This window comes from Monopterus albus, unplaced genomic scaffold, assembly GCF_001952655.1.
Source record: "Monopterus albus unplaced genomic scaffold, M_albus_1.0 scaffold38.1, whole genome shotgun sequence".
Lineage (NCBI taxonomy): Eukaryota > Metazoa > Chordata > Actinopteri > Synbranchiformes > Synbranchidae > Monopterus > Monopterus albus.
Window position 1 is genome coordinate 1,952,096 of NW_018127918.1, and position 24,599 is coordinate 1,976,694.

Genomic DNA, 24,599 nt, shown 5'->3' on the forward strand with positions numbered 1-24,599 from the left:
GTAAAGGTAACTTACATGTCTGTGATGGCTTTATTAATGCTGAAAAATACAGATAGATTTTGCAGCAACATATGCTCCCTTCAAGATGATATCTTTTCCAGGGACACCCCTGGAACAAAGAATAAAATTGATGAGGTGTCACATCAAATAATGTGCTGTTGTATTGTTTGCAATGCAATACAGGACACAAATGATTTACAAATCACTATTTTCAGTTTTAATTTTGATTTTACATGCCGTCCCAAATTTTTTGATTTAGGGTTGTAATCAGAGGCCCCAGTTTGTGATGCAAACAAAGCTTTGCATTGAAGTCCATGTGACCATCCTTGGTATAAAATGTAAAGTAGACTATTTCTTCATAGTTCTTAATTTACTCGTTGCTGTTATAGTCTTGTTTTCTTAATGAAAAATAAGCAAAGGAATATTTTATTGATGAAATTAACACCAAACAACATAAGCAAAACAGCTGAGGAAAACAAATTATGTCTTTATTCACAACCCACAAAAGCCCCAAATCCGTGATATGTTTCTAAAATGTAGCCATTAAAATTAGCCTAATGCCTTATAGCCTTATAGTTCATTATGGTTCATGCGTGGTATCTACTACATTTCCCATGATTCCACAAACCGGAACGGGAAGCATAGAGCGGAAGCATGCGGAGGTAAATACAACTGTGTTATTTATCATATAGCCATTTAAACCAAACGGATTTAGTTTTAGATACTGGGTTGACTCCGTGTTACCAGAAAATACCCGTTAAAGCAGTTACGTACTTTTTTGGTCAGTCATTCTGTTTACCTCAGGTACGGATGCGTTGTCACTGAGATAGCTACAGATGCTACTGTGGTGTAAATAGTTTGGTATTCATACATTCGACAATTCTCTATAACTCAAATCATATTTCAGTAACTCCTGAATAACTTTTAAGAGGCATCGTCGTCACCAGACTTGTTTTGTAATAACGTTACTGTAGAAAGTGTACTGATTTCGCCCAGGTCAAATTTCATACCTACGACTATTAAGCATAAAGTTAACGTCAGTTGTTACTTTTAAAAACCCTGCGGAAATCAAGGACCACAGGGAAAACGCCTGGCCGAAGTTAGGTATTTTGTGTAGCTTGCATACAGTGTAGCTTAAAGGTGTGTGTGGTCTGTTTATTTTCTCACAGACATATTTTGTTCTCTATGTTTTTTAAAATACATTCCATGTTCATCCTAGACGCCAAAATAACACGCACAACCCATTTTAAAAGATTTGAATCATGCAATATGAACTAATGAGACATTACACCCCGTTTTTCCAGTAGCTTCGTCACATTTTGTCTTAAACACTTAAAAGCAGAGATTTTTATTAGGACACAACCCTTTGTGCACAACCTTCACTTGTTGCAAAAATCTTACAGCATGCACATGTAAGGTAAAACACCATGTATTGTTCCAATAGCTTCATCATATTTTCTCTGAGACACTTCAAATTAATGTTACATTCAACCCAACATTGTCCGGCTATACGCACAATGATCAGTTGTTAGACAAATGTCATGCATTATGGCCCAATGAGCTATTACAGCCTGTTTTTTCTCAATAGATAGATGCTCTAGGATTAGTTCCAGACAGGTCAGAGCTGAGTTACTAATAAATGCTTAGAATGTTTTCAAAAAAATCACTGCTAGGTTTTGATATCAGCTATCCTTGGCAACATCAAAAGTAATGTATTTATTAGCTTTCCTGCATAACTGCTGTTTGCTTCTTACGTCTTAAAGTATGTGCTGTATTTTTGGGAGCTCCATGACAGTTAAGTTGTGGTACTGCAAGTCAGTTTTAAAATGTGTTTACAAAATGAAAACTGTAATACTGTCACCTGAAAGTAACATTATATTTATGGTGGTGGTTATGTCCTTGTATACTGTCCACTGCTTATCTAAATCTTGTCTTTCTGTGTCAAATCTGTCAGGGTGAGCCGGCAATCCTGTGAGGATGGCCCTCTACTGGAGGAGCAGGAGACAGAGGGCCAGCGGCAGCTGCAAAGCCTCCTTCTGCAGCAGCTCTACACTGAAGTTGACATCGACCGGTCAGAAACTGTTTGTTTGTATTTGCAGAAGATTGGTTTTCCATAAATTATGATGTGATAATATGTGGAGAAAATAATGTGCAAACCTTCACAGTCAATTCTTGACAATACACTATGGAAACATCAAATTAATGAATGGTACAGCATTGATTTACAGTCCAGCCTGGTTTTAATTCCGTGCTGCCCACTAGCCACATTTTCTGTACCGCCAGCCAACTAGACTTCTCTTCAGTGCTGAAATACTAATTGCAAAAATATACCACCATGTAATCTCCTGTCTGCCCTTATCATTAAATAGCATCTGTGCTGTAATACATTTCACAAAAAAATACCAAACAAGCAAAAATATAATAAAACTTACAGCTATCGAGCCAAAAATCTCACACTTGATAACTTGTCTTGAAAGCACCAAAAAAAATCTCACTAAGCTATTTGAAGACTATAAACTCAGTAGGATGCTCCAGTGGACCTAGGTCAGCTTGTTGAGCCCAGAACTCGAACTAAACATGGTGAAGCATCTTTTGGTTGTTATGCTTCATATACTTGGAATAAACTGCCAACAGTTCTTAAATGTGCTTATAATGTAGACATTTTTAAATCTAGATTAATAACACTTTTACTTCCATGTGCGTATGGTTGAGTAATAATACTCGTGATTTACTTTTAATATATTCCTCTTTTTTAAGTCAATGTATTTTATTGTTTGTCTTATTATTTTTAATGCATCCGTTTGTAAGTACTGAGTTTGATTATTTTATAGTTTTGTTTTTTTTTTGTAAAGCACATTGGTTACTTTTGGGTAGGAAATGTGCTATATAAATACATTTGCCTTGCTTTGAATTACAGACATTTAATTGTGTATAGCATGTTGTACAGTATGTGTGACTGTGAAGTAGATGGTCCACCTGTGTGGCTCTGTTTCCACCAAAATGTTTGTCCCATGTTTTGTCATTCAAATCAAATGGCAAATTATGGTGAACCTCTTACTGGGTGCATTTACTGAATTACAATAAATGCACATTTAAAACAGAGGACCAAACCAGCCTGTGTGTCCGTATATAGCTCGGTGGGAAAAGAAAGTGGTGTCTGTAGCTGTATTCCCACAAGAGCTCTTTTTGCTGTCCAAAAGAAATCCCTGTTATTTTGACCGGCTTTAAAAAACACGGCCATCAAATGCTCTTGTGTTCTTTGCACAGTGTCCCACGGAGCAGCCTGGAGGATTTTCTATGTACAATGTGCAGGGCTGCAGAGTTTTACTCAGCTGTCTTTTTATTAGTTTTTTTTTTTTTTATTGTAAAATGTCAGAAACAACATTTAGGCCTCATCACTTTGAACTTGTCAGTTTAAAGTCTTTGGTAGCACTGCTTTTGTTGGAGCTACCAGTGAATCCTCTACATGTCTTGTACACGTGCAGTCACAGAATAATTCTGTCTTACAGATGTGTAGCCAAGAAGCAGTGCTTCGCCCCGGCGGCACTTTATCTGCCGTTTGGAGAGCAGGCAGCTGGAGTGAGGAGCCTGTCCCAGTTCCAGGCCCTGCAGGACGGGGAGAAGGAGCTGGCTAGCTTGCGGGAACTGGGCCTCACTGATGCCGAGATCAAGCTGTGGCAGAGTAGAGATGCACCAGCGGCACTAGAGAAGGTAAAACCTACTGGACACAGAGAGGATGCTTAGAACAGGAGTTTAATTCTTGGTCCTGTATGTGGGGAGTTTGCTGTGTGCAGTCTCTGCAAACAGTTTCAGGTCACATCATTTGGAAACTCGGAGCTATAAATGATGAATGTCCATTGTTTCCTTGTCTTTTACTGCACTGCATACTTGGAAGTGTGAGGTCCTAAAAATACTTGATTTTCATTGTGAGTGTGTGAACAACAGATGAATGAGACATCCAAATGCAAACCTTTATATGTGAGTCAGATTAACACGTAGGCCATATCAAACCTCTATTTTTGATGTAACACTGATGTACATACTACAGATAAACCTCAACTAGCAAACTATTGTCTGAGCCTGATTTTGTGCCCACGCAGTCCCATGGTGTGTGCGCAGCTCCAGGTGTGAAACACCAGCGCCTGCAGGTGATCAGGGACAAGATTGAAGCCAGGGCAGATCTCCTGTGTCGTCCACAGCGATTCACAGCAAGCCGGCCGCTGTCACGGAGAGAGATGGAGATTGAACAGGCTCTGTTCCAGGGAAATGACCGCCAGGGTTTCCTCACGGCGCTTTACCATCGAGGTACGAGGTGTAAGGAGAGACATCAGGATACCTATATATGCTGTGAGAGAGCATAACACCAAACCAGAGGTGAAATGATAAGAGAAATCAGAAAGAAATATCTGCTGAGGAGATTCATTAATCCTAAAAATCATATAAAAATAACTCGCCTTCAAACCTAAAAGAAGCACAAGAAAAAAGAACAGGCCATTCAGACAATTACACTGAATGAGTTTCTTACTTAGAGCAAGTTTGAAACTCTTAACAGAAGAGACAGTTTCCTGAACACCCGCTTTAGAATGGTTTCTAGAAAGGTGAGATGTTTTCTGCATCCCTGGGCTTGGACTACAGCTTTTGTACATCTTCATTTCTTCATGTAATTGCCAGTGATGACCACTTGTCGTTGGCCTGTCTTTTGAAAGGTTTTGAATTTAATACATTTTATGATTGGTCTAATTCTCCCAACGTAAGGTTTACATTGCAAACTGTGATCCTGGATTGATCACATAAGTTAGAGAAGTTAAGATGAGCAGAGCAACAGAGGGTACAGTAGCAGGAAGAATAAGTCACATGTTGTATTATCTGCCACAGATGAAGATAAGCAGGAGGGCCAGCAGGGGGCTTCATCCTCTGATCCACTGGACTCTCTCTACAGAGATGTTCTCAGCAAGGAGAGAAAACAAGCTTCACTACAGGACTCTGAGGGAGAAACAGCTGCAGTGTCGCACCTGTCTACACACAGAGCCATAACTGACCAATCACAAAACTCACAGAGAGACAATGACCAATCAGAAGACACCACTGAGCATGGAACTGGCTCATCAGGCCAGCCAGAGTCAAGTTCGGACATCTCAGAGCAGCAGCACGCTCAGGACAGAGCAAGGCATCAGCAATTAGCCGTTCCAACAAAGATAATTATCAGCCAGCCAATCGGCAGTCTGTGTGGAGCGCTGAAGGCGGGACCAGGGAGGCCGCTGACCGTCACGGGAGAAATTGAGGCAATTACAGATGAAGAAATCCTGAGGAACCGTGAATCAGAGGAAGGGATCCGGAGCATCCCGAGATTCCGAAATTATCAGCCAGGAAAACCTTCCAAGGTATCAGCAGCTACATCTATTAGTCACAAAGTGTGGTCAGTGTGTACTCCATTTGTTTTAGGTTAGCCACACACAATTTTTATTTAAAGAATATTACTTCCCACTCAAACCAGTTTAGAGCTTTTAAATTAGTTTTAATATATATGTAAAAAGAAGATCATTTTAAAAATGCTCTCAGCACTTCCCTCCAGAAATACACCTTTCTCTTTAGAATGTGGTATATTTATTTAACAGCAAAGTATATTCTTTAATTTTACATCCAGTTTTTATGACAGGTGATATCTCTATGGACTGTGCACAGTATATAAACATAAACTGCAGCATTTAATCAAACTAAGACTGCTCCTTTGACAAATTAAAATTCAATAACATTCCTCAGAGGAATAACATTAGAGATACAGTGCTTATCTCCTAAAATGAGATCTCAAATTTACAACCTTTTGCAGGTTGAGAACCACTGACTCATAAACTGGATTAGATTCAGTCTGTCAAAAGAAATGAGTTGTTTTTTTTTTACTGTGGCTCCAAACAAAGCACAGCTTCCCCATAATGTCAGATAGCAGTCAGAAGAATAGTTAAACATTTTAGTAAACGTGGTCATTTGCTTTCTTTTAAGTGGTGAGATAAGAAGATTGATAGAATTTCATATCTGTGCTATGACCTCACCTCTCAAAAAACCACAGTGGGAGAAGATGTGCTGTTGTGAGTGGACAGACCTGAACAATGAATGTCTGCAGTGACTCATGGCTGATTTTGTTTTCATGTGATTCACTGTAGGTGCTGTGTGTGAAGAACCTTAGTGCACAGGCGTCAGTGGCCCAACTGGTGGCGCTGTTCTCTAGGTTCGAGTCTGAGAATGGGCCCCCAGTCCTTTATCGCCTGCTGACTGGGAGGATGAAGGGTCAGGCCTTCATCACTCTGCTAGGTGAGAGCTGGCACTGATGGCCACAAAGTGACCGACAGACCAATCAGGCAACATTTCCATCCCTAGAGCCACACTTCTAACTCTGATAAATACATGTACAAATAAACTAAGCTGGGTACTTTACACATCATGTGTATTTGCTTTCTCTTGGCAGATGCTGAAACAGCCCAGAAAGCCTTGCAGCTGGTCCATGGATACCGGTTGCTAGGGAAACCTTTGGTAGTTGAGTTTGGTCGTGAGCGCCAGGAAGAGGAGCAACAGAAGAAAAAGAAAGTGGAGGATGAGGATAAATAAAATAAAAACAAAATATGTTTATTCATGACAACAACATGGAAAAACAGGTTGAGATGGATGTGACTGTATATGGCATGCTATTTCTACTTATTTAATAAGTTTGGATATTTTTTTTCACATAGTCTATTTCTTCCATCTTCTGTCATGTACTTAAAGGTTCATTCTGTGTAATATACTCCATGATTTGAATTTTTATATATCTCATGCTATATATCTTCAGTGTTAAATGGGCATATTTTGCCCATTTTTGTAAGCCATACATTAATACATAAATTTTAAGTTTCAGACCAGGGAGCCTTAATAATTTTACAAAATATGTCAATTTAAACACTTTTTTCTCCAAGCATTTTATCAAGTAATAATAATTGTATATCAGTTATTATTATTTACAATGTGTAAATGTTTTTCTTTTTGTTTTCTTTATATTGCCTGATTTTTATCACAGTCTCTCCAACAATGATGCATGATTGGCTGAGCAGTGATCAGTAAAGCCAGGCATGTACATCTTTATATCAGAGGGATGTATTGAGAGCATCTGCTATTACAAATAAATGTCAGATTTACTTGTTTGGTTTTGTCAAAACACTGCAAAATAGACTTAATGTGCATTTTTCATTGGCCTTGGTACACAATGACTTAAAGTCAGTCTGCATGTTAATCACACAACACTGCAGTTCAATATTGGGGTTGACTGAAATGCTTTTGTAGTGACTCCTGTTTAAATTCACTGTTATTCTGCTCTTGGACACCAGGTGGAGCCATTCAGTCGTTAGGAACAACAGTTTGGTGATTTCTTTTTTTTTAAGGAATAATTTTAGCCTTGGCTAGCAGCATTATGTTAATTTTCCATGTTATTGTGGTCTAATGTGGTCTAAAATTCTCAGTTAATTCAATACCCAAACCCAAAAATAACAGTCCTTTATCATTGAGTGTTATTACTCAGTCTACTATCTAAATAGTACATTAGGGAGAAAGAAATGTTGACTCTGTTGATTGTACAGACTATCTGTGACAAAAGGTGCTCAGGGTCATCTGCTGTATGTTTTTGAGATGTGTGTCTTTCCCACAGCTTTAATGTGTGTCCCTAGTCCAGTTATCTATGGTATTCTTTGGGTCCAGAAAAATGCTCACACTTAGTGGGTGTAACTGTGATTTTAAATACTTAATTTATTTTTGTCTGAGGCCATGATACATGTTGTAAGTACACTGACTGATATGTTATAAATGTGTTTTGTGCAGTTCCTCTGGGCTCACTGCCTGTTATGTGCACCATAATAACAGACACACACTGTGATACAAAGTCTGATTGTGCACCACAACGTGTTGCTCATGTTTAGTCAGATCCTGGAAACACAAAATAAACATTGAACATTGAAAACAAAGTGTTCCAAGCTGCCAAGCTGACCTAGTTTTCCTGTGAATTTTGGTCACACTGTCCACCTGCTAGTCAAGTTGAAATTGCATATTGATTTGACTAAAGTAGTATCTTTGTTTGTGTAGGCTTGTTTGTGTCGATCATTTGTTTGCCTTCAGTTCAGGGCTGCGATCTTTTTCCCGTTCCACATTGTAAAAACGTGAAACGTCCACAGTCTTTGTATGATATCCACTACTCCATTGAAAGGCCAGTTCCTTGTGTGTTTATACTTTAAATTTGGATTTTAAGGCAATTCTGAACAATAACAAAATGCAGAGCAATTCAAATATTTTTTTAACAGAAACCTTTTAAGATTAAAAGGTTTAGTAGGTTGAGCAGAGAAGTAACACTTAACATTTCAAACTCTGGTGTAACTAATAAAATGCTGGATATCTCTCATGTTTACTAGGGCACATAAATGGAGATAATATAAATTATCTGAAGTCCAGGAACATAACCTTGCCCGAACTATGCCCCTTCCTTTTCTGCACTGTTTAAGCTCTCAGACCATATATGGGTCTGCCAGTGCCCAAGAGCAGCTCAGATCTCTTCAGCCTTGCCACACAACCACAACGTACATAAACATGCATTCTTCCCTTCACCACCTTCATACTTAGTGAGGGCAGGTCCCTGCTAGTGAATAATAAATGTGCCAGTACTTTTATTGGTGTGACAGGTCAAAGCATTTGCACCTGTCAGTGGTACACATTCACTCATTCATGGTTTTAAACACAGGGTTAGAAAAAAATTGTTCAACCAAGAGTAAGAAAAGGTTATTATTTATTTCCCCTCCAAAAAAGAAATAAACAAAAAACATTTGACTTGTTTTATGTACTGGAAATGCATCCCTAAAAATCAGCAGAGAAACAGAATGGTGCAAAACATCAGTCATCATGAACAATCCACTGAGAGATCAATAATCCTTGAATAGTATTAATGTCTTGTGGCAGGAAGGGTTTCCCCTTTTGGGCAGTGTATCCCAGACTGTGAAGCACATTTTTCTCCAACCTGTCATATTCAATCATTTTTGCAGATGCATAGATCCTCATATGAGTAGAGAAGTGAAAATATTTCAGCTTTCAAATACTAAATCGAATGTTAACACACATTTCACATACAAATAGTAAGGCAGAATGTTAATTAATAGAAACAACTTTGGAAAGTTCTTTGAATTATTATCATTGTATTTAGCAAACATTTCAAAAAGAAATGTTAGCTAAAGAAATGTTAGTCATAGACTGAAGAAAGGTCATAAACACATTGAGGCAAACCCGGTTCTTGTGATACAGTTGACTCATTTCTCACTTTTATGTTGTGGATTTAATGTGTCTTGTTGCTTCATTAAGCTTATAATGACCATATTTGATTAAATTCAATATATTAATACATTTAATTGAACGCAAGTGGTCAGGAAGCAATTTTTAAAGATGTGATGGAGTGATTGTAGTCTTATACATATCCTGTAATGTCGTATCCTGCTACCGTGGGCTTCTTAGCTCCCTGGACTTCATGGATACTTGAGTGAGAGCTGCCGCTAGTATTGCGGACCAGTGTCTGCACCCTGCTGGTCGTGTTGATGCCCCCTACCGGCATGGTGGGATTGCGGTAGGTCTGTGAGGTTGCCCGTACCCTTGTGCCCAGCGCACTGCTTCCTACTGGATATGGATACCCTCCACCATGATGTCTCCCACGCCCACCTTCGTACTCCTCACAGCATGATACACACAGTATCCCTCCTCCCAGTATGGAGATGAGTGCTGATGCAAGGCCAACATACAGGCACCACCCAAGCTCATGCTTCATGCTGACAGGTATGTTTGGATTGTAAAAGTTCTGGACCACCTCATGTGTAGTCCAAGCCATAGGTATGAGTGACAGGAAACCTGCAACAAGGAAGAAGCCCCCACCAGCACCAGCCACACGACTCTTAACTGCGCCTGCACCCTCCAGGCACAGAGTGCACTGCATTCCCAGAACGGCTATGGCAGTGGCAAAAATAGACAGCACAATGGAGATCACCATGAGGGCACGAGAGGCTTGCAGGTCAGAGGGCAGTGCCAGCATAGAGTTGTAGGTCTCACACTGGAAGGCCCCAGTACTCTGGTAGACACACTCCATCCACAGGCCCCTCATGGTGTCCACAGCTGTGACAATGTTTGAGCCGATGTGGGAAGAAGTCTGCCAGTACGGTAGCACTGTGGTGACCAGAGTACCCAGCATCCCCAGCAGGCCCAGAAAGAAGCCCATGAGCTCCAGAGCTGCTGATGCCATGGCCACAGCTGTGATGGAGGAGATCCAAAAGCAAACAAAAAGCAACCCAGAAGTCACAGTCATTTGTCTATAGCAGATGGATGGAGTTTATATAGTATTTCATTATTAACATTCTCATTTTTTGCCTTGCAAATAGCATTTTACTATTACTGTTTACTTTTTTATATGGTTGCCTGCCAGAATCCACCAGTCAAGTGAATTAACCCTTATTTCTATATGTACAATTTTATTGTCAATTCACGGTATTTTGATACAACTTAAATGCTCTAGTGTTAATCCTGTACCATCCAACTAATATAACATGAATGCAGCATTAGTAAATAACTTCATAATAGTTGGTTTTAAATAAGCTTGACTGCTTCCATCAAGAAGTGACTACCACAAACAGTGGCTAAATATAACCCATCTGGAAATGACCATTGACTAGCTAATGAAAATATATTATGCTCTATGCAGGCCTATCAAAATTTTGATAGAATAAACATGCTTACCTTAACTAAATATTACATCACATGTATGAATTGTATTTATTTATCTTTTTTTTTATGAATATTGTACATTACCCTGTGTTCTGATTATATGTTTTTGCAAGATAAAGGAAGTGTTTGTTATCAAGCTAACAAGCTATGATTAGCTAAAACTAGAAGTAGGCTATCCATTTCTATTTATTTCCTTGTTTTTAATTCTCACTTTCTTTATGTTTTATTTATTAGTTGTTCGCTAACATGTGATACCACATGCAAACAAATGCTAGCTAACTCAACTTAATTACTGAAAATACATTTTTATTTTGATGTCACGTTCAGTGGAAGTGATGTATTTGCAGCTACAGTATGTTGCTGCTAGCTTTTTTATTCTTAGCTTCATTTGCCAAGTGAACATTGTGGGTCTCAGAAATTTCCATTTCTCTGATGTGAAATCACAACTAGAGCTGATATGATAGCATTGTCTCAATGTTCTGTTTGTAATTATAGTCTGTATGACCTGATATGAACATGGCATCAATCTGTCGCTAACCTAGTTGCTTTTGTGGCCAAATCTTAGAACAGACAATCAAATACTACTTTGTCTCAGCACAAACCACACAGGCTTACTTATAAAATAGTTGGTATCAACAACAAATGAACATCAAAATCTCATTAAAATGATTTTTACCGTGGATTATTAAATCACCATTGCAAATGCTGGTAAAATACTGTATAGGTTGCATGCTTACAGCATATATTGTGTGGATATGTTTGTTATATTACTCTATATATTGCAGCCTGTTTTTGCTGTGTCTTGGTGCTGTTTTTGTAATATTTCATTATTTTCCAGATTGTACCTTGGATTCGCAGTGATTTTGACCTGTGCAGCCTTGGCTTCCTAACTCCGTTAACTCAGCAGTCTCATGATGATTTGAAAACTTGAGAGCTCAGTGCCAGACGCCATTTAAACGCTGCTAATTGGGATTCAAGCCGATACATCAATCTTTCTTATAGCATAACTGTATTAATACAAATTTAAAGCCCTTTTCCATCTTGTGTCTAGCTTAATCAAATACAGAAGGCTACTATGTGCCACAAACACACACACACACACATAATCCACTTTCATGCTTTACCTGAGACTGCCGCAGGTTGTGAAAGAGCCAGGCACCGGACTGGTTGTGGATTTGATAATGATCGTTTGCTGCAGGAGCTGAAATTGCAGCTGAAGCAAAGGGTGAGGAGGTAGAGGATGAAGACGACACAGTAGAGTCTGCAGGCTATATAGACTGTAGTCACCACTGGTATTTCTGTTGAATGTGCTTCTGCTTGTCGAGTAGAAAAAAAAAAGTTTTCTTTTGTGTCTTTTTTTTTCTTGCTCTATCAGAGTCTGACTGCTTCCTCAGACCTTGACACAGTCGCAGCGGTTGTGCTGCTGCTGTACTTTTAAATGGCACTTACTCTACTGGCTACACAGGACAAAGGGAGCCAAAATACACTTTCAGAACAAGTGCTGATTAAGAAAAAATATAATCCTTTGAGTTCAGTATTTTGCCTGTTTCCACTTAAAATCCCATTTATGCAGGGCAACAGACACAGTTCCTGCACGTCGTCTCTCTCTGTTACCATCCCTTGTCTCTGTCTTGGCGGGATGTTCTTTTGTCTTTGTTTGAGTGCGAGATCTGTGTCCCTCAACCAGACCTTCACCTCCTGTCATGTACACATGCAGTGACACCGAGACCTCTGACAGTGACACACACATCCCCTCTGCCACATGGGTTAATCATTCTCTCACTGGCCATTTCGCCATAACAAACTTTTATTTCATCATTGGAAGCAGCTCAGTCCAAAAGCCAGATCTTCAGCAGACCCCTGTAATAGAATCAATATTTCAGGATGTCAGTTTTCTGTACAGTTGACTACAATTTGTGTAATTAAGCAAAAGGATTATTGATACACACTGGAATTCTATTTTGGGGAAAAAACCCTCAAAATACACTTATGTTTTCATGTTATTGGAAAAATGCAAAAATTCCCCAAACTGCTTGTGAGCATTTTATGTATTTTAAGAAATGATCCACCCTGAAGCAGGTGAAAGGACTAAGGACTATTTAATTTGTTTTTATATTAATTAGATTTGATTAATTTTCCCCTCACAGGGGTTAACACAGACATTGCTGCAGTGCAACAACTCACCAGTACACTTAAGGATTTTTCAGTTTTCATCCAGAGCACAAAACTTGTAGCAGGTCCACACACCCAAATCTTTTTCTTTCCTAATGTTCTTCTAGCATGTACAGTAAAAGCAGAATGGGACCTTTTGACTATGCCTTCTTCACTGTGCAGCGACTTTACAAGTGATCAAGCCTTATAATCAGACTGAATTGACATTTACGGTAAAACTACTACTTTAATACTAGGTACTATTTGAATCATTGAACAAACCATGTGAACATGTGGGCAGTGACTCTGAGATCTGAATCTGGTGTTTGTGGGCTGGGGTTTTACAAGCACAAATGTTTGATTTTGATGTGTTTTCACATATAGTGTAGCAGGGAAGCCCGTCGACAAGCCAGTCTCCTAAAACTTGCCATTAACTAATTTAATGAATAACATGTTTCTAGCAGATTTTTTACTTCTGATCTCCCCTGTAATTACTGGATCTTTTTACAGCACATTAACCGAACAGCTGTTATGGGGGTGAAGCTATCAGGTAATAATGCCTCCCGCTACAGATTTAAGTCTAGGAACAACAGTGGTCGATACCAAGGATGCCAGAGTCTCATCTCTAGGCAGGACTTTAGCAAGGATTTTACAAATACTGAGGACAGATGTCCAAAGTTCCCTGAGTACAACCCACAGCTCCTCTAACAAAGACCTTTTTGACTAACTACAAAAAATAAAAATGATCTGGCCCTTTCACTTTTTTCTTATTCTATTCATTAACTTAAAAGTCTTCTTCTTTTTACTGCAAATAATTTAAATACTACAAAGACTTGCATACCTACGATTCTTATGGAGAAATACTAAATGCATTTATGGAAGTTAATTTAATTAAAGCAGGAAATAAATAATGTGAGATGGAATACTCATTTGTGAATGGAATAGCAGAATTCAATTTAAAAGAATGAATTTTTGCAATTCTATTTAAAATTCAGTTATTAATTTATAATATAAACCCATAATTAGATATATGAATGGGTGTTTATTTATTGATTTACTTTTTAGTTTATTAATATATCATTTCTGCAAATGGTTATCCCTAAATTTCATTGATCAGTTTTTATTATAATTAAGATATCAAGAATTATTTCGATGGCACCTTTCAGACTCCATAGAAAGCTATTTTTACCCTGGCATAATATACTGTGACTTTACAGCTAATTTAAGATGACAACACACTTGGCTGCTGCTTGCACATTGTCATCCATCAAACGTTTGCTGAGGTGTCAATTTGAAAAGTACTGGTGCTGAGAGCAAAACAAAACATTAAATCATAAAAAACAATAATACATACCATGTCAGTATATCTCCAGATGACAGGCAAGACTTGTCCTTCCTGGTTTGTCAATGACGGTGCCATGTACACAGTTTACATGTGCCATCAGAGTGTGTATCACTGTCAGTAGTTAGTGTCACCCCATTTGTTACTGATCTGGTCTTGAAGCTTGAGCCTTTGGTTTCTAATCCCTCCAACCGGCCCTCACATGGCAGCAGCATCTTAATGGGATTAACATGTAATCCGGTCACTTCCCCTATGAAGCAGACTTGTTACTGACTGGTGGTCATTTACTGTGAATAAATCAATGAAAGCAAAGTAGAATGTCATGGTAATCCTATTTCTTTGCAGAACATTCCAACACCTGTTGTTATAAGTCTCCACTCTTCTCTTCTATTCAGCCACAAGAACATGAGGTTTAATGCTAAGACATAAAAAGGCCTATAGGTCACAGTCTGTGTTGTCTTTCATCCGACAGGTGTAGGCCGGTCAAGATGTTCCACACTACAGTGGGAGAATCTTTTTTATTTTGAGTAGGCCTTGTGTATGGTCATGTTGAAACAGGAAAGCCCCTTTCCCAAACTAGAAACAATGTCCAGTCTAAAATATCACTGTAAATTGTGGCAGTAAAAGAATAAGTTAACAGTTTTTCAAATCTCACTTTAAAACTCAAAAATATGAACAGGGAGTCCATGTGAACACTGATAAAGATTTTGTTTGCTGTACCTTCTGTTCCTACTGGACATTAACAGATACAGTACCTTCCTAATGTGCCTCTAACAGAAGCATCATGGGCCAAATCAGGGGAGTATCCAAAGTTACAAAGTTTTTAGGACATAATAAATAATAATAATAATTTATTTGTTTATATAGCACTTTACAACACCGAAAGGAGCTCAAAGTGCTTCACAATAAAACAGAGATAAAACAAAGCATGCCAAAAATATGTAAACAAACAAAAGAAAAGTTAGCATTGCACAAATTTAAAACAACGATATAATTCCCTTTTTATTACTATCCCTCCCCACTACAGCTGAAATGTAAAAACACTGTTCAGGGAAACAAAGAAATTACTTTATACTGAAAAGAAGATGTTCACTTGAATTAACTTACTAAGGAGACAAAATTGTTGCACATGTGACAAATGTTGAGAAAAGGCGCCATATTTGTGCCATTTCATCACAGCTCCTAAGTGACTACTACAGCGAGTCAGAGTTAAAATCAACTAAAATGAAACAAAATCTATACAATTTATATACAGGAACTTACAGTATGTGGAGAGCACTGACTAACCTGTTGGTCCAAAAGCTAACATAGGTGTTCAGCTAAGTGAAGATCTGGTGAGTGCGAAGGCCACTGCAGATGATTTCTATAATTTTCATGCAAACCATTCAGTGACCCCTCGAGCCCTGTGGATGGGGGGATTGTCATCCCGGATGAAACCACATGTTTATTCAGGTTCTTCCTTTGTCACTGTCGGTATGTGGTTGCTTTACAGACCTTCGGCTCCCTCTAGTGGTCAATAGAAAAACTGCAGAAAGAGCAGCGCCTTTCACATTACATATTAAACCACTATGCTGTCTGTAATAAGGTAAAGACCAAATTACATGTCATATTAAAACAAGAATGTGCAGACAGTAATAAAGCACTTTTGTGGTTCTTCATTAGATTTTTGACAGAAAAGGCAGCAGACTAAATTTAGCCACTACATATACAAGTTTACAATGCAATGAATAGAATTATTCTGCCAGAAAATACAATTATGTCATTTAGAGTAAAAGTATAAGATGAGATACGATATAAGAAACTGTATGGGTCACATCACAATTTCTTTATATGTATTACAAAAAGAACAAAGATATGCAACAACCCCATATGGTGCGATATAGGAATTCACCAAATAAGTATAGGCAAGTGCAGGATTTTCAGATGTATTTATCCAGGTTTAATTTTTAATATCAGCCCATATAAGGTCTCGTGTGAACAGGTCCAAGATTTCCACAGTGCCTGACATTTATGTAAAATATACTGTAGGCTAATGCAAACTCCATGGAAGAGCTGTTACTTTAAAGCAAATAGCACAACTTTTACAGTGTAGTCGCAATGACCGCTGACACGAGTACAGCAGCAGGGGGCTCTGTCTGGCGGTACAGCTGTCAAATTTGGGCACTCCCCGGTGCACACATGCGGACCAATCCCAGCGTTTTTAAAGTCAACGTTTTAAATCCAGCCGGAAATAAAATATATGCAAATAAATCCGACCCCATCATTCTCAGGGTCAGAGAGATAGTGAGTGCCAGATAATCATTTTTTCCTATTGTATGGTTCTGTACCCCAACTCTACCTGCCCGTGGTCTCAGAAAACCCCAATAACACTTAAGGTTTCTGTGCTTAGTGCCAAACGTAGGCTACAGAGTAGTTTTACGTAGGTAAATTAATATATTATTGTGGAACATCAGAAAGTGTTTCATATCGGCATAGCACGTCATTCGTGTGGAATAATGACTTTTATATACAATAGGCGCACTGGTGAAAACAGAAAAGGAACACAATGAATCGCGCCATAAATGTGGCATATTATTACGAAAACATGTTGTCTTGTGGTTTTTATTGGTGCCGAATAGTAATAGGTGGCATGAGTGATTGGAAATGGTCTTGAGTCATGCTTGTGAGTCATGTGTTTTGACCGCGGAAGCAAGTCCCATCTTAAATCCCCATATTTTCAAACCGAGTACGTCGCGCACATGAGCTAGACTGGGCTACTCTCATTTTCCCCCAGGAGGCTCTGCTTTCCAGCCCCTTTGTTCAGTCTAGCCGGTGGGTTGAGTCAGAAGGAGGCTGTGCTAAGCCCACGGATCCATTCCACCGTGGGAACACAGACAAGAGCCAGAACAGGCCGAAACAAATATCTACGGTTATGCAGGAGTCCAGACCGAGATTGTTAGCGTCCTTAATCGGAGCCAGGCAACAGAAAAGTTGGTTTTGAGTGTTGCTGATGCTGCGTGTCGTTTCAGGAGCCGTGAAGACCTGCCAGTGTTCGGCTACCAGCACAACGATACGTGTCCATTATCTCCGGTCGCCGCTTGGTCCATCATCCTGAAAAAATGAACCGGCAGGCGGACTCCTAAGACATCGCCGGCCTATTGCTGACACCGTGCAGCGGTTGCCACCATCCACTGATCCACGCTGACTCTCCCTTTCAGTTTCTGCTCAGCATCCATATTTGCATCCCAGGGAGTGGCAACCACGAATCCCCCTTTTCTTGGCGAGAACCTGAAAGTTGGCCGGTTGTCGGACACTCCTCGGACGCTTTAATTTCACATAGAAATGTGAGTGTATTCCTGTATTTATGTGCTTTAAAGCAATTTTGGCCGGGAGGGACTCGGGGTTTAAGTGAAGGGCAGTCTGAAGCACGTTGCCGCAGTAGCTACAACAATGGATCAAACTGGCGGTGCGTTACGTTTGGTTTAGGTGCGCATTGTCATCCCAAAGATGTAATTCTGTTTTTACTGAACCCAGCTGTGGATTGGAAAATTAATTCAGGCATGTGCTATCAGAAAATCTGGCCAGCTAGGCGACACTCAGGGGCCTTATTTTTCAGTTAGTCATAGCAAAACCATCATTCTCGGCAGGTTTAATAGAGTTGATTGCTCTAAAATGAAAATACCCCTTTTTCATTTTCTGGATGTGAGTAAATAATATGATAATATGTCTGAAATGTGCTCGCTTCCTCTCCTAATAGTCAGTGTGTAGTTTAAAAGCCTTAGCCAGATGCCTACTGTTTATTATAGGCTGTAACAACATTACATCTGCTATAATTTCTGGGCCATGAGTTGTAGGCCATGCTCCACTTGGCCCTGTGCTCCGTGGGAATTGATAACTTGGCCAGTGAGAGAACATTTGAAGAAACTGGCTGTTTAAATGATATCTAAAATGAGTTATTGATAAAAAAAAAAAGGCCGAATAGTCTTATTGTAATGACATCACTTTAAGTGTACATTTGGATTTTAAGATGTTCAGTAGTTAACTTGGATAAAACCTATAAAAACAGTCAAACAACAAAGTTCAATACAAGATAAGACTTTATTAATCCCACAATAGAGAAGTTCCTGTAGCAATAGAGAGCAAACAACAAACACCATGAGGATCTCTGAAAAACAAATCAAAAATACGTAAGAACAAGACAAAATATAGTATTTAAGAGAAATCAAGAACAACAACATATGTGCAACAAAGACAGGTAAGCTGAAAACATGTCAGCTTTGCTCTGTAGAAGTTTTTCTAGGCTGCTGTACTTCAGTGTTTGGTTCATGATTAATGCGTTGCTCGGTGAGAAGCAGCTAAGGGCTCACCGTCCTGCCCAGCAGCACTACAACAGGAGTGTAACGGCTGTATCTCATGCCAAAAGCCCAAAGAAATGATTTCAGCGTTTGTTCCTGCTGCTGTTACCATTAAAGCTTTCTCCATTATCGGTGTCAGGTGGGGAATGGCATGGTGCTTACATGTAAACAAATCACAGTATTTTATCTTTTTTTTTATCTTGTCGTTGTAGTTAAGTAGCAGTGAAGACCAGACATATATAAGTGAAGCAGCACACAAATCATACTTTCTTTTATGCCAGCGGTTCCCAGTATTTTTAGTTTACTTGCAACCCCTTGTCACATTTTATGGCCTTGTGTTGACATGAGTTGCAAGGTGTTCGACCAAAAAATGGTCTTTCCTTCTCGGATTGTTTCATTTGAAAGATTTTCAGTAGCCCAAGGAGGGAAAAATATTTCCAAGTCATGGCCTAGGTTGTAAACTGCACAGATGTTATAAAGTCTCTGGAAAAATACCATTTCACTGTTTTGCTTTACTGTACCCATGGATGGATTATGACAGGCCTCTGGGCACAAACATGTAGGAGCCTGCTTATTATTCTGTTTATTGTTTCCATATGTGTCACTGTCTTATTCCCCCATTCTCATCCCCACAGCTAAACATGGAACGCAACAGCCACCTCTCTCTCATCTAGTGTCTGATACACAAGCCTTCATCACCCAGGGAGGAGCTCTCTTGTCCCTGTCGTCTCCCTGTTTCTGTAGAATGAATATGCTCAAGTCCAGCGGATTGAAAATCCCTGGCCGGGGGCCCAAGCATTCCAGCCCAGTGGGAAGGACCTCAGCGGGTGGAACATCTAGCCCTGTTGTCCCTAAAGACAGTAAGTTACTTCCTCTTCCTGACCTCTCTGGAAGATAAAAGGACTTTTTCTCTCAGTTCTTCTTATCACTAGAAGCAAAAAACACATTTATTTGTGTTAAAGACCCGTGAGAGCTCAGCTGAATTAGATGACGCACTCACCGAAGCTGGGGAGTATTTTCTTTAACCTCATCTTGCAGTGTATTTAGTTTTCAGCAGTGTGGATGGATACCACACTCCCTCCACTTAAAATAATCTATATACAAATAATAAACAATCAAGTTAGAAATGACCTGTTTTCTTTCTGTTATTTAAAGAGTGCTAAATGAAAATTGCACTTCTGTGGGTCAGGCAACTAGAAACATGAACCCACACACCCACACACGGTGTATTCATCCACAGTTGAAAATAGTCCCCAACAAATGCACTATGTGCATTGTTGAGCAAAGTTTGCCTTTTTCAATCAAGATACTTTGGAGACGAGTGCTAGAAATAGGGTAATACATTTTCAAAATACAAATCTGTTTTCACTTTATCATTGTGGAGCGTTGTGTATAGATTGATGAAATGAATCCATTTAAGATGAATCACAAACAACGCAATGTGGGTCTGAAAACCTTCTGTACTGACTATATAAGCATACATCCACTGAAAAACTGAGAACTAACTAAAAAATGTTTGAAAAACATTGACTCAGATTTACAGCTCCTGTCTGCACAAAGTAATCACAGCTGTTCTCACCATTACATGCGGCTGCAATGTGAGTTTAGCTCACAACGTCGCCATTGCTCCAGTTTCACACACGTTAATTTCTATTTCTGCTAAATTACAGCTTCACTCTCAGCTGCAGCGAAGGCAACAGAAGAATAGCCAGCCTTTGTCAATACTGATACTATGCTTGTTTCTCGTTAGCAGCAGTGTGTGTGGCAGGCCTTTTTGTTAGAGGCAGCTACAAGTGTATCGTGGTTCATGGTGACTGTGGAATTTTATGAAAGCGAGGGAAGAGTAAACAAAGCTATTCAAGTTGTTCAGACACAGGAAGTGTTGATTCCTACACTGTTTCTAATTACTTGACTGCACCAGCAATGTTCTTTAATATTATGTCAATAGCTTTTCTTAGTTTTAACTATCACAGGTGCAGGTCAAGCTGTGGAGAATAGTATAGTAACTGCTTGGAACTGACTTCTGTCCTACTCCAGTTTGGGTTTGTTTGAAAGTGCTCCCTTTGCATGCTGTGAATATTAAATTAAAGAGAGTTCTGATATCAGGAGGACTTTTAAACCTCTTAAAAACACAGTTTCAGCCTCCCAGAAATAAAACCTCTGCATATTTAAAGCTGCATCCTGAGTTTGACTGTTGAATATGTTTACACCTGTAGTGGATGTCGTTTGTGTTTAGAGGGCATAGCATCTCAAGTTGTGTCTGAAATCATCCTGAACTTGGCCCTTAAAGCTTCAAACAGCTGATTCCTTAGTGCTGCAAGCGCTGAAGCCTGTTGCCCAGGCTACACATCACTTTAATCTAAATCCTGTTAATCTTTAATGTGTCATATTGAAGCATGCAAACGTTAAAACTCATGGCAGACCATCAGTCTGCGCTTCAGAAATAACATAGCTGAGAGCAAGTTAGTCCAATACTTGAGCATTTCAACCACGTAGGAGCCTTTTTAAATCCAAACAACTCCTTTTATAGATATGAGGAATTTCCGATGTTATCGTGTCTGTTTTTCAGTTATCTGTTCAGTCAATCTTGCGGTTTTAATAGGAGAATCCTTTGGAGCCATGACTACAATGATTCATTCATTGTTTTCACGGTTATCCCTCTTGTTCCTTTATGTTGATTATAAAACACCGAGAAGATATCAGTGGGACAAAACCGGTGCCTCAGTGAGTACATGGAAGGATCGGTTTCCTGCCCCAGATAGTCTTAACACTAGCCCGACCTTGTACTCCAAAACCCAGCCCCCTGTTTGTTGGTTTTATCTGGGAAGACTGTGAGAAGGGGTCACTGTGTCGGAAGTTGGCAGAGTTTGCTAAATTTAAACTGTCTCAGCCTCTTAAGGAAGTTGTAGTCAAGGAGTCTCTCTTGTGATGCCACGTCTCCTGTGAACCTCAGAAGTTAGTTTCTCAACGGAAATAGCTCTGCTGAGGTTGCAGGGCTGTTGCTTTTTTTAAGATCTACAGGTTTTTCCAATAGCTTGATTCTCTGTTGTACACGGAGTTCTTGTATTTACTGCAACGTATAATGGAAATGTGTATAAATCCAGTGGTTGTTTGATTGTTTTCCACTTTTGGCACTGAATGATACTGCAGAAGACTGGAACGACAGCAGAGATGACATGTTTTTAATTTGGGCCCATCTGCTTTCGGCACATGAGAATCAGTGAACCTCCTTATTTTAAAAACCTTAAATCCTTCTCTAATGTCCAAAGTTAAAGCTGATGTTTGAAGAATTGCTAGGAGTTACAGTGAACATCTGGCCCAAGTTTTGTCTCTGTTCCAGTGTCTTGGTTTGTTCCTGTCAAAACATTTTTCAAAAGAACTGATCAATTGCCTACTTTTTTACTGTGTGGAAAGGCACCAAGAGTCAAGATTGTATTTCATTTTTGTTAATTATTCTCCATTCTTGTCCATTATTACTGTGCTTTTGGCAGAACTGCTTTTATGCAAGGCTGAAAATCTATTGATCAACATAAATGTCTTTTCCTATATTGGTGTTTCCAGAAGACTACACCTTCAAGCAATTATATATTCTATATTTCATGGTCTTTCAGTGACTCAACAATCCTCTAAGTTCAGTATTGCCATAAATCAGTCCTGGTCCACAGTGGTCTGAATCCATAATCCGATGTTTTCAGCCTGTTGGGTGTGATCTGTAATATTTATTTCACATCTTATTTATGGGTCGTGGATAAGCGGAAGAAAATGGATGGATGGATGGATCTTATTTATGATGTCACGTTTTTAAATGGTGGACCACTTTGGGTGATGAGTTCATTAATGGGTAATTTGATGTTATCTGAAAACACTGTGCATTTCTCATCAAATTGAGAAAGAAAGTCATGAACATTCAAGCTCAACCGCCTCCGTCTGCTACTGTCTGTGCTGCTCAGCCTGACGCAGCTGCCGCGACCACTGCTGAAAACACAGCAATGCAAAATCAGTCGTCGCTAACTGATAAACCCCTTTAAAAAGAAAAGAACAAGTTAGAGATTGAAGATGATAGTCATTGTGGGAAATGATCATAAGCAGAGTCAGAGAAAGAAGCGTGTGTGTCTGTGCGTGTATCCAGAGTAGGGACAGAGGAGAGGATAATTGGAGGGAGGAGGAGGGACGGGAGGAAGCTGTGGAGGTTTCATTGTGCGGAGCTGATGAATAGTGGGATTCAGATGGTGGTGGGAGGTGGCCAAGCACAATGGTGAAAGTAAGGGCTGTGTTTCCAGTGTTCCTTCTGCCGAGGATCCTTGTACTGTTACTCTCCTGTTGCCTCAGCAACAGCAAGAAACTATGGGCTTAGTTCAGGTTTATTTTGGACCTATATCTCATGTTGCATTGGTTGAACCCTTAACAAAAATCACTGTATTATTGGCATTAGAAGTCATAATGTAATGCATTTGTGTAACTTGAGAAGAACTCCTAGTACTTCCTGTTGAGGGGCTAGAAGTATCCAGCTGAGTCTGGACCAGAAATGTTGGACCTTGACTTTGTAAGCAACCAGCTTAGTCAGGTGTGTATCCAAACATCTGTGGCGCTGGGGACTGTTCTGATCCCAGCTACAGCCACCATTGTATAGTATGACTGATGTTGTCTGCTGTGGGCAGTATCCATTTTCACACTTTACTGACGAATGAGAAACCCGAGCATTCCCATGCTGTGACCGTCGGTACTTTTTATTCAGCCTGTATTTTGTGTGAAATGTTAAATGGCGCAAAATGCAGCAAAGGATAGAAGAAAATGGACTACGCCTTCTCTTTCAAAAGCTGGCAGTATGTTGCCGTTGTGCAGTTCATCTTTAAGATACTCACTTGGGACTGAGCAACATTGCCATCAACAGTTTTCACTAAAGTAAGTGTGCACGAGAAGCAGCACATTCCTAAAACCTTTCAGACTGTATCATCAAGTTAAAACCCCTTTGAAGTTGACCCTGTTTGCATCTGTGCCCAATGTGTCTCACATCACAACATATGGTAGCAGTTGGGCATAAAGCACCACTACCGAGGCCCACCAAGCCCACGTCCTCTCTAACAGCCCTGGCACCAACCACTCCTGCACACACATACACAGATAAACACAGACTTTTACTGGCAGTAGTAGACTGGCGGGGTATTGGTGCAGTCGACCGCATGCTAATGGTGCCCTGCTCAGTTTATAGGCTGTTGTGGAAAAAAACAAGAGACAGAGCTCATCTATGTGTCAAACAGGCAATATCACGGGGCTGCACGGGGGGTTAATCACGGGCACATCACAGACAGGTCTCTCCGACCCACTTTTCAGGAGAAATTAGAGTAATGCCTAATCTTGCACAAACCGCACTGCTGTACTAGATGCTGCCACAGTTTTTACTTTTTTTTTTGCCAACCTTACATAGTGAAACAGGATGAATAGTGTGAGCGTGAGTCTGCTGGACTGTGAATGAGGATGTTCTCACAATATATGCTCGGTTTACAGCTTACCTCTCCAGTGAGGAGGGTTGTAGCTGTGAGAATATGATGATATTAAGAAGCATGATTTAATTTCTATGCACATTTTACATTAGTTTTATTTCACCAATGTTTGTGTTTACTGTTAGATTATGTTTCTCTTTTTCTGCAGACGCTCCACTAAAGCCCACCACACCAACTAAAATCTCTGAAGAGGACGATGACGTTTTGGGAGACTACACCGTGGGTGAACAGGTCTGGGTCAACGGCGTCAAAGCAGGAGTTATCGCCTATCTCGGGGAGACTCAGTTCGCCCCGGGACAGTGGGCAGGCGTGATACTAAATGACCTAGTTGGCAAAAATGATGGTTCGGTGGGCGGCGTGCGCTACTTTGAGTGCCAGCCCCTCCAGGGCATCTTCACACGACCCTCGAAGCTCACCAGACAGCCGGTTGGAGAGGGGAGTGACAGCCACGCCACAGACTCGCTCTCTACCCAGAATCAGGCTCAGCAGGGAGGGAGCGGGGCCCCC

At 39.9% G+C, this 24,599-nt stretch overlaps 3 protein-coding genes across 4 annotated transcripts in view; 2 read left to right on the forward strand and 1 right to left on the reverse strand.

Annotated features, from left to right (window-relative positions):
* Positions 1-600: 600 nt before the first annotated feature.
* rbm41 (RNA binding motif protein 41) lies at positions 601-8,009 on the forward strand. Its single transcript, XM_020598377.1, has 7 exons — positions 601-662; positions 1,955-2,071; positions 3,510-3,711; positions 4,101-4,305; positions 4,876-5,381; positions 6,159-6,306; positions 6,461-8,009. The coding sequence occupies exons 1-7, from the start codon at positions 655-657 to the stop codon at positions 6,598-6,600; spliced, it is 1,326 nt and encodes a 441-aa protein (XP_020454033.1). The 5' UTR covers positions 601-654; the 3' UTR covers positions 6,601-8,009.
* Positions 8,010-8,809: 800 nt separating this feature from the next.
* Positions 8,810-15,948, reverse strand: cldn2 (claudin 2). 2 transcript variants are annotated; one of them, XM_020598505.1, is made up of 4 exons: positions 15,545-15,948; positions 14,270-14,472; positions 11,889-12,624; positions 8,810-10,293 (listed from the first exon to the last, which is right to left on the reverse strand). In XM_020598505.1, exon 4 carries the CDS (start codon positions 10,283-10,285, stop codon positions 9,464-9,466), a length of 822 nt encoding a protein of 273 aa, XP_020454161.1. In that variant the 5' UTR covers positions 10,286-10,293; positions 11,889-12,624; positions 14,270-14,472; positions 15,545-15,948; the 3' UTR covers positions 8,810-9,463. The 2 variants fall into 2 exon arrangements, with proteins under 2 accessions (XP_020454161.1, XP_020454160.1); XM_020598504.1 differs by having other exon boundaries at positions 14,270-14,544.
* Positions 15,949-16,240: 292 nt separating this feature from the next.
* The window catches only part of clip2 (CAP-GLY domain containing linker protein 2), a 28,141-nt gene continuing 19,782 nt past the window's right edge, over positions 16,241-24,599 (forward strand). The window contains 4 exon segments of the mRNA XM_020598503.1: positions 16,241-16,540; positions 17,266-17,580; positions 19,227-19,451; positions 24,241-24,598. Coding sequence (XP_020454159.1) covers positions 19,337-19,451; positions 24,241-24,598 — 473 coding nt within the window. The 5' untranslated portion in view covers positions 16,241-16,540; positions 17,266-17,580; positions 19,227-19,336.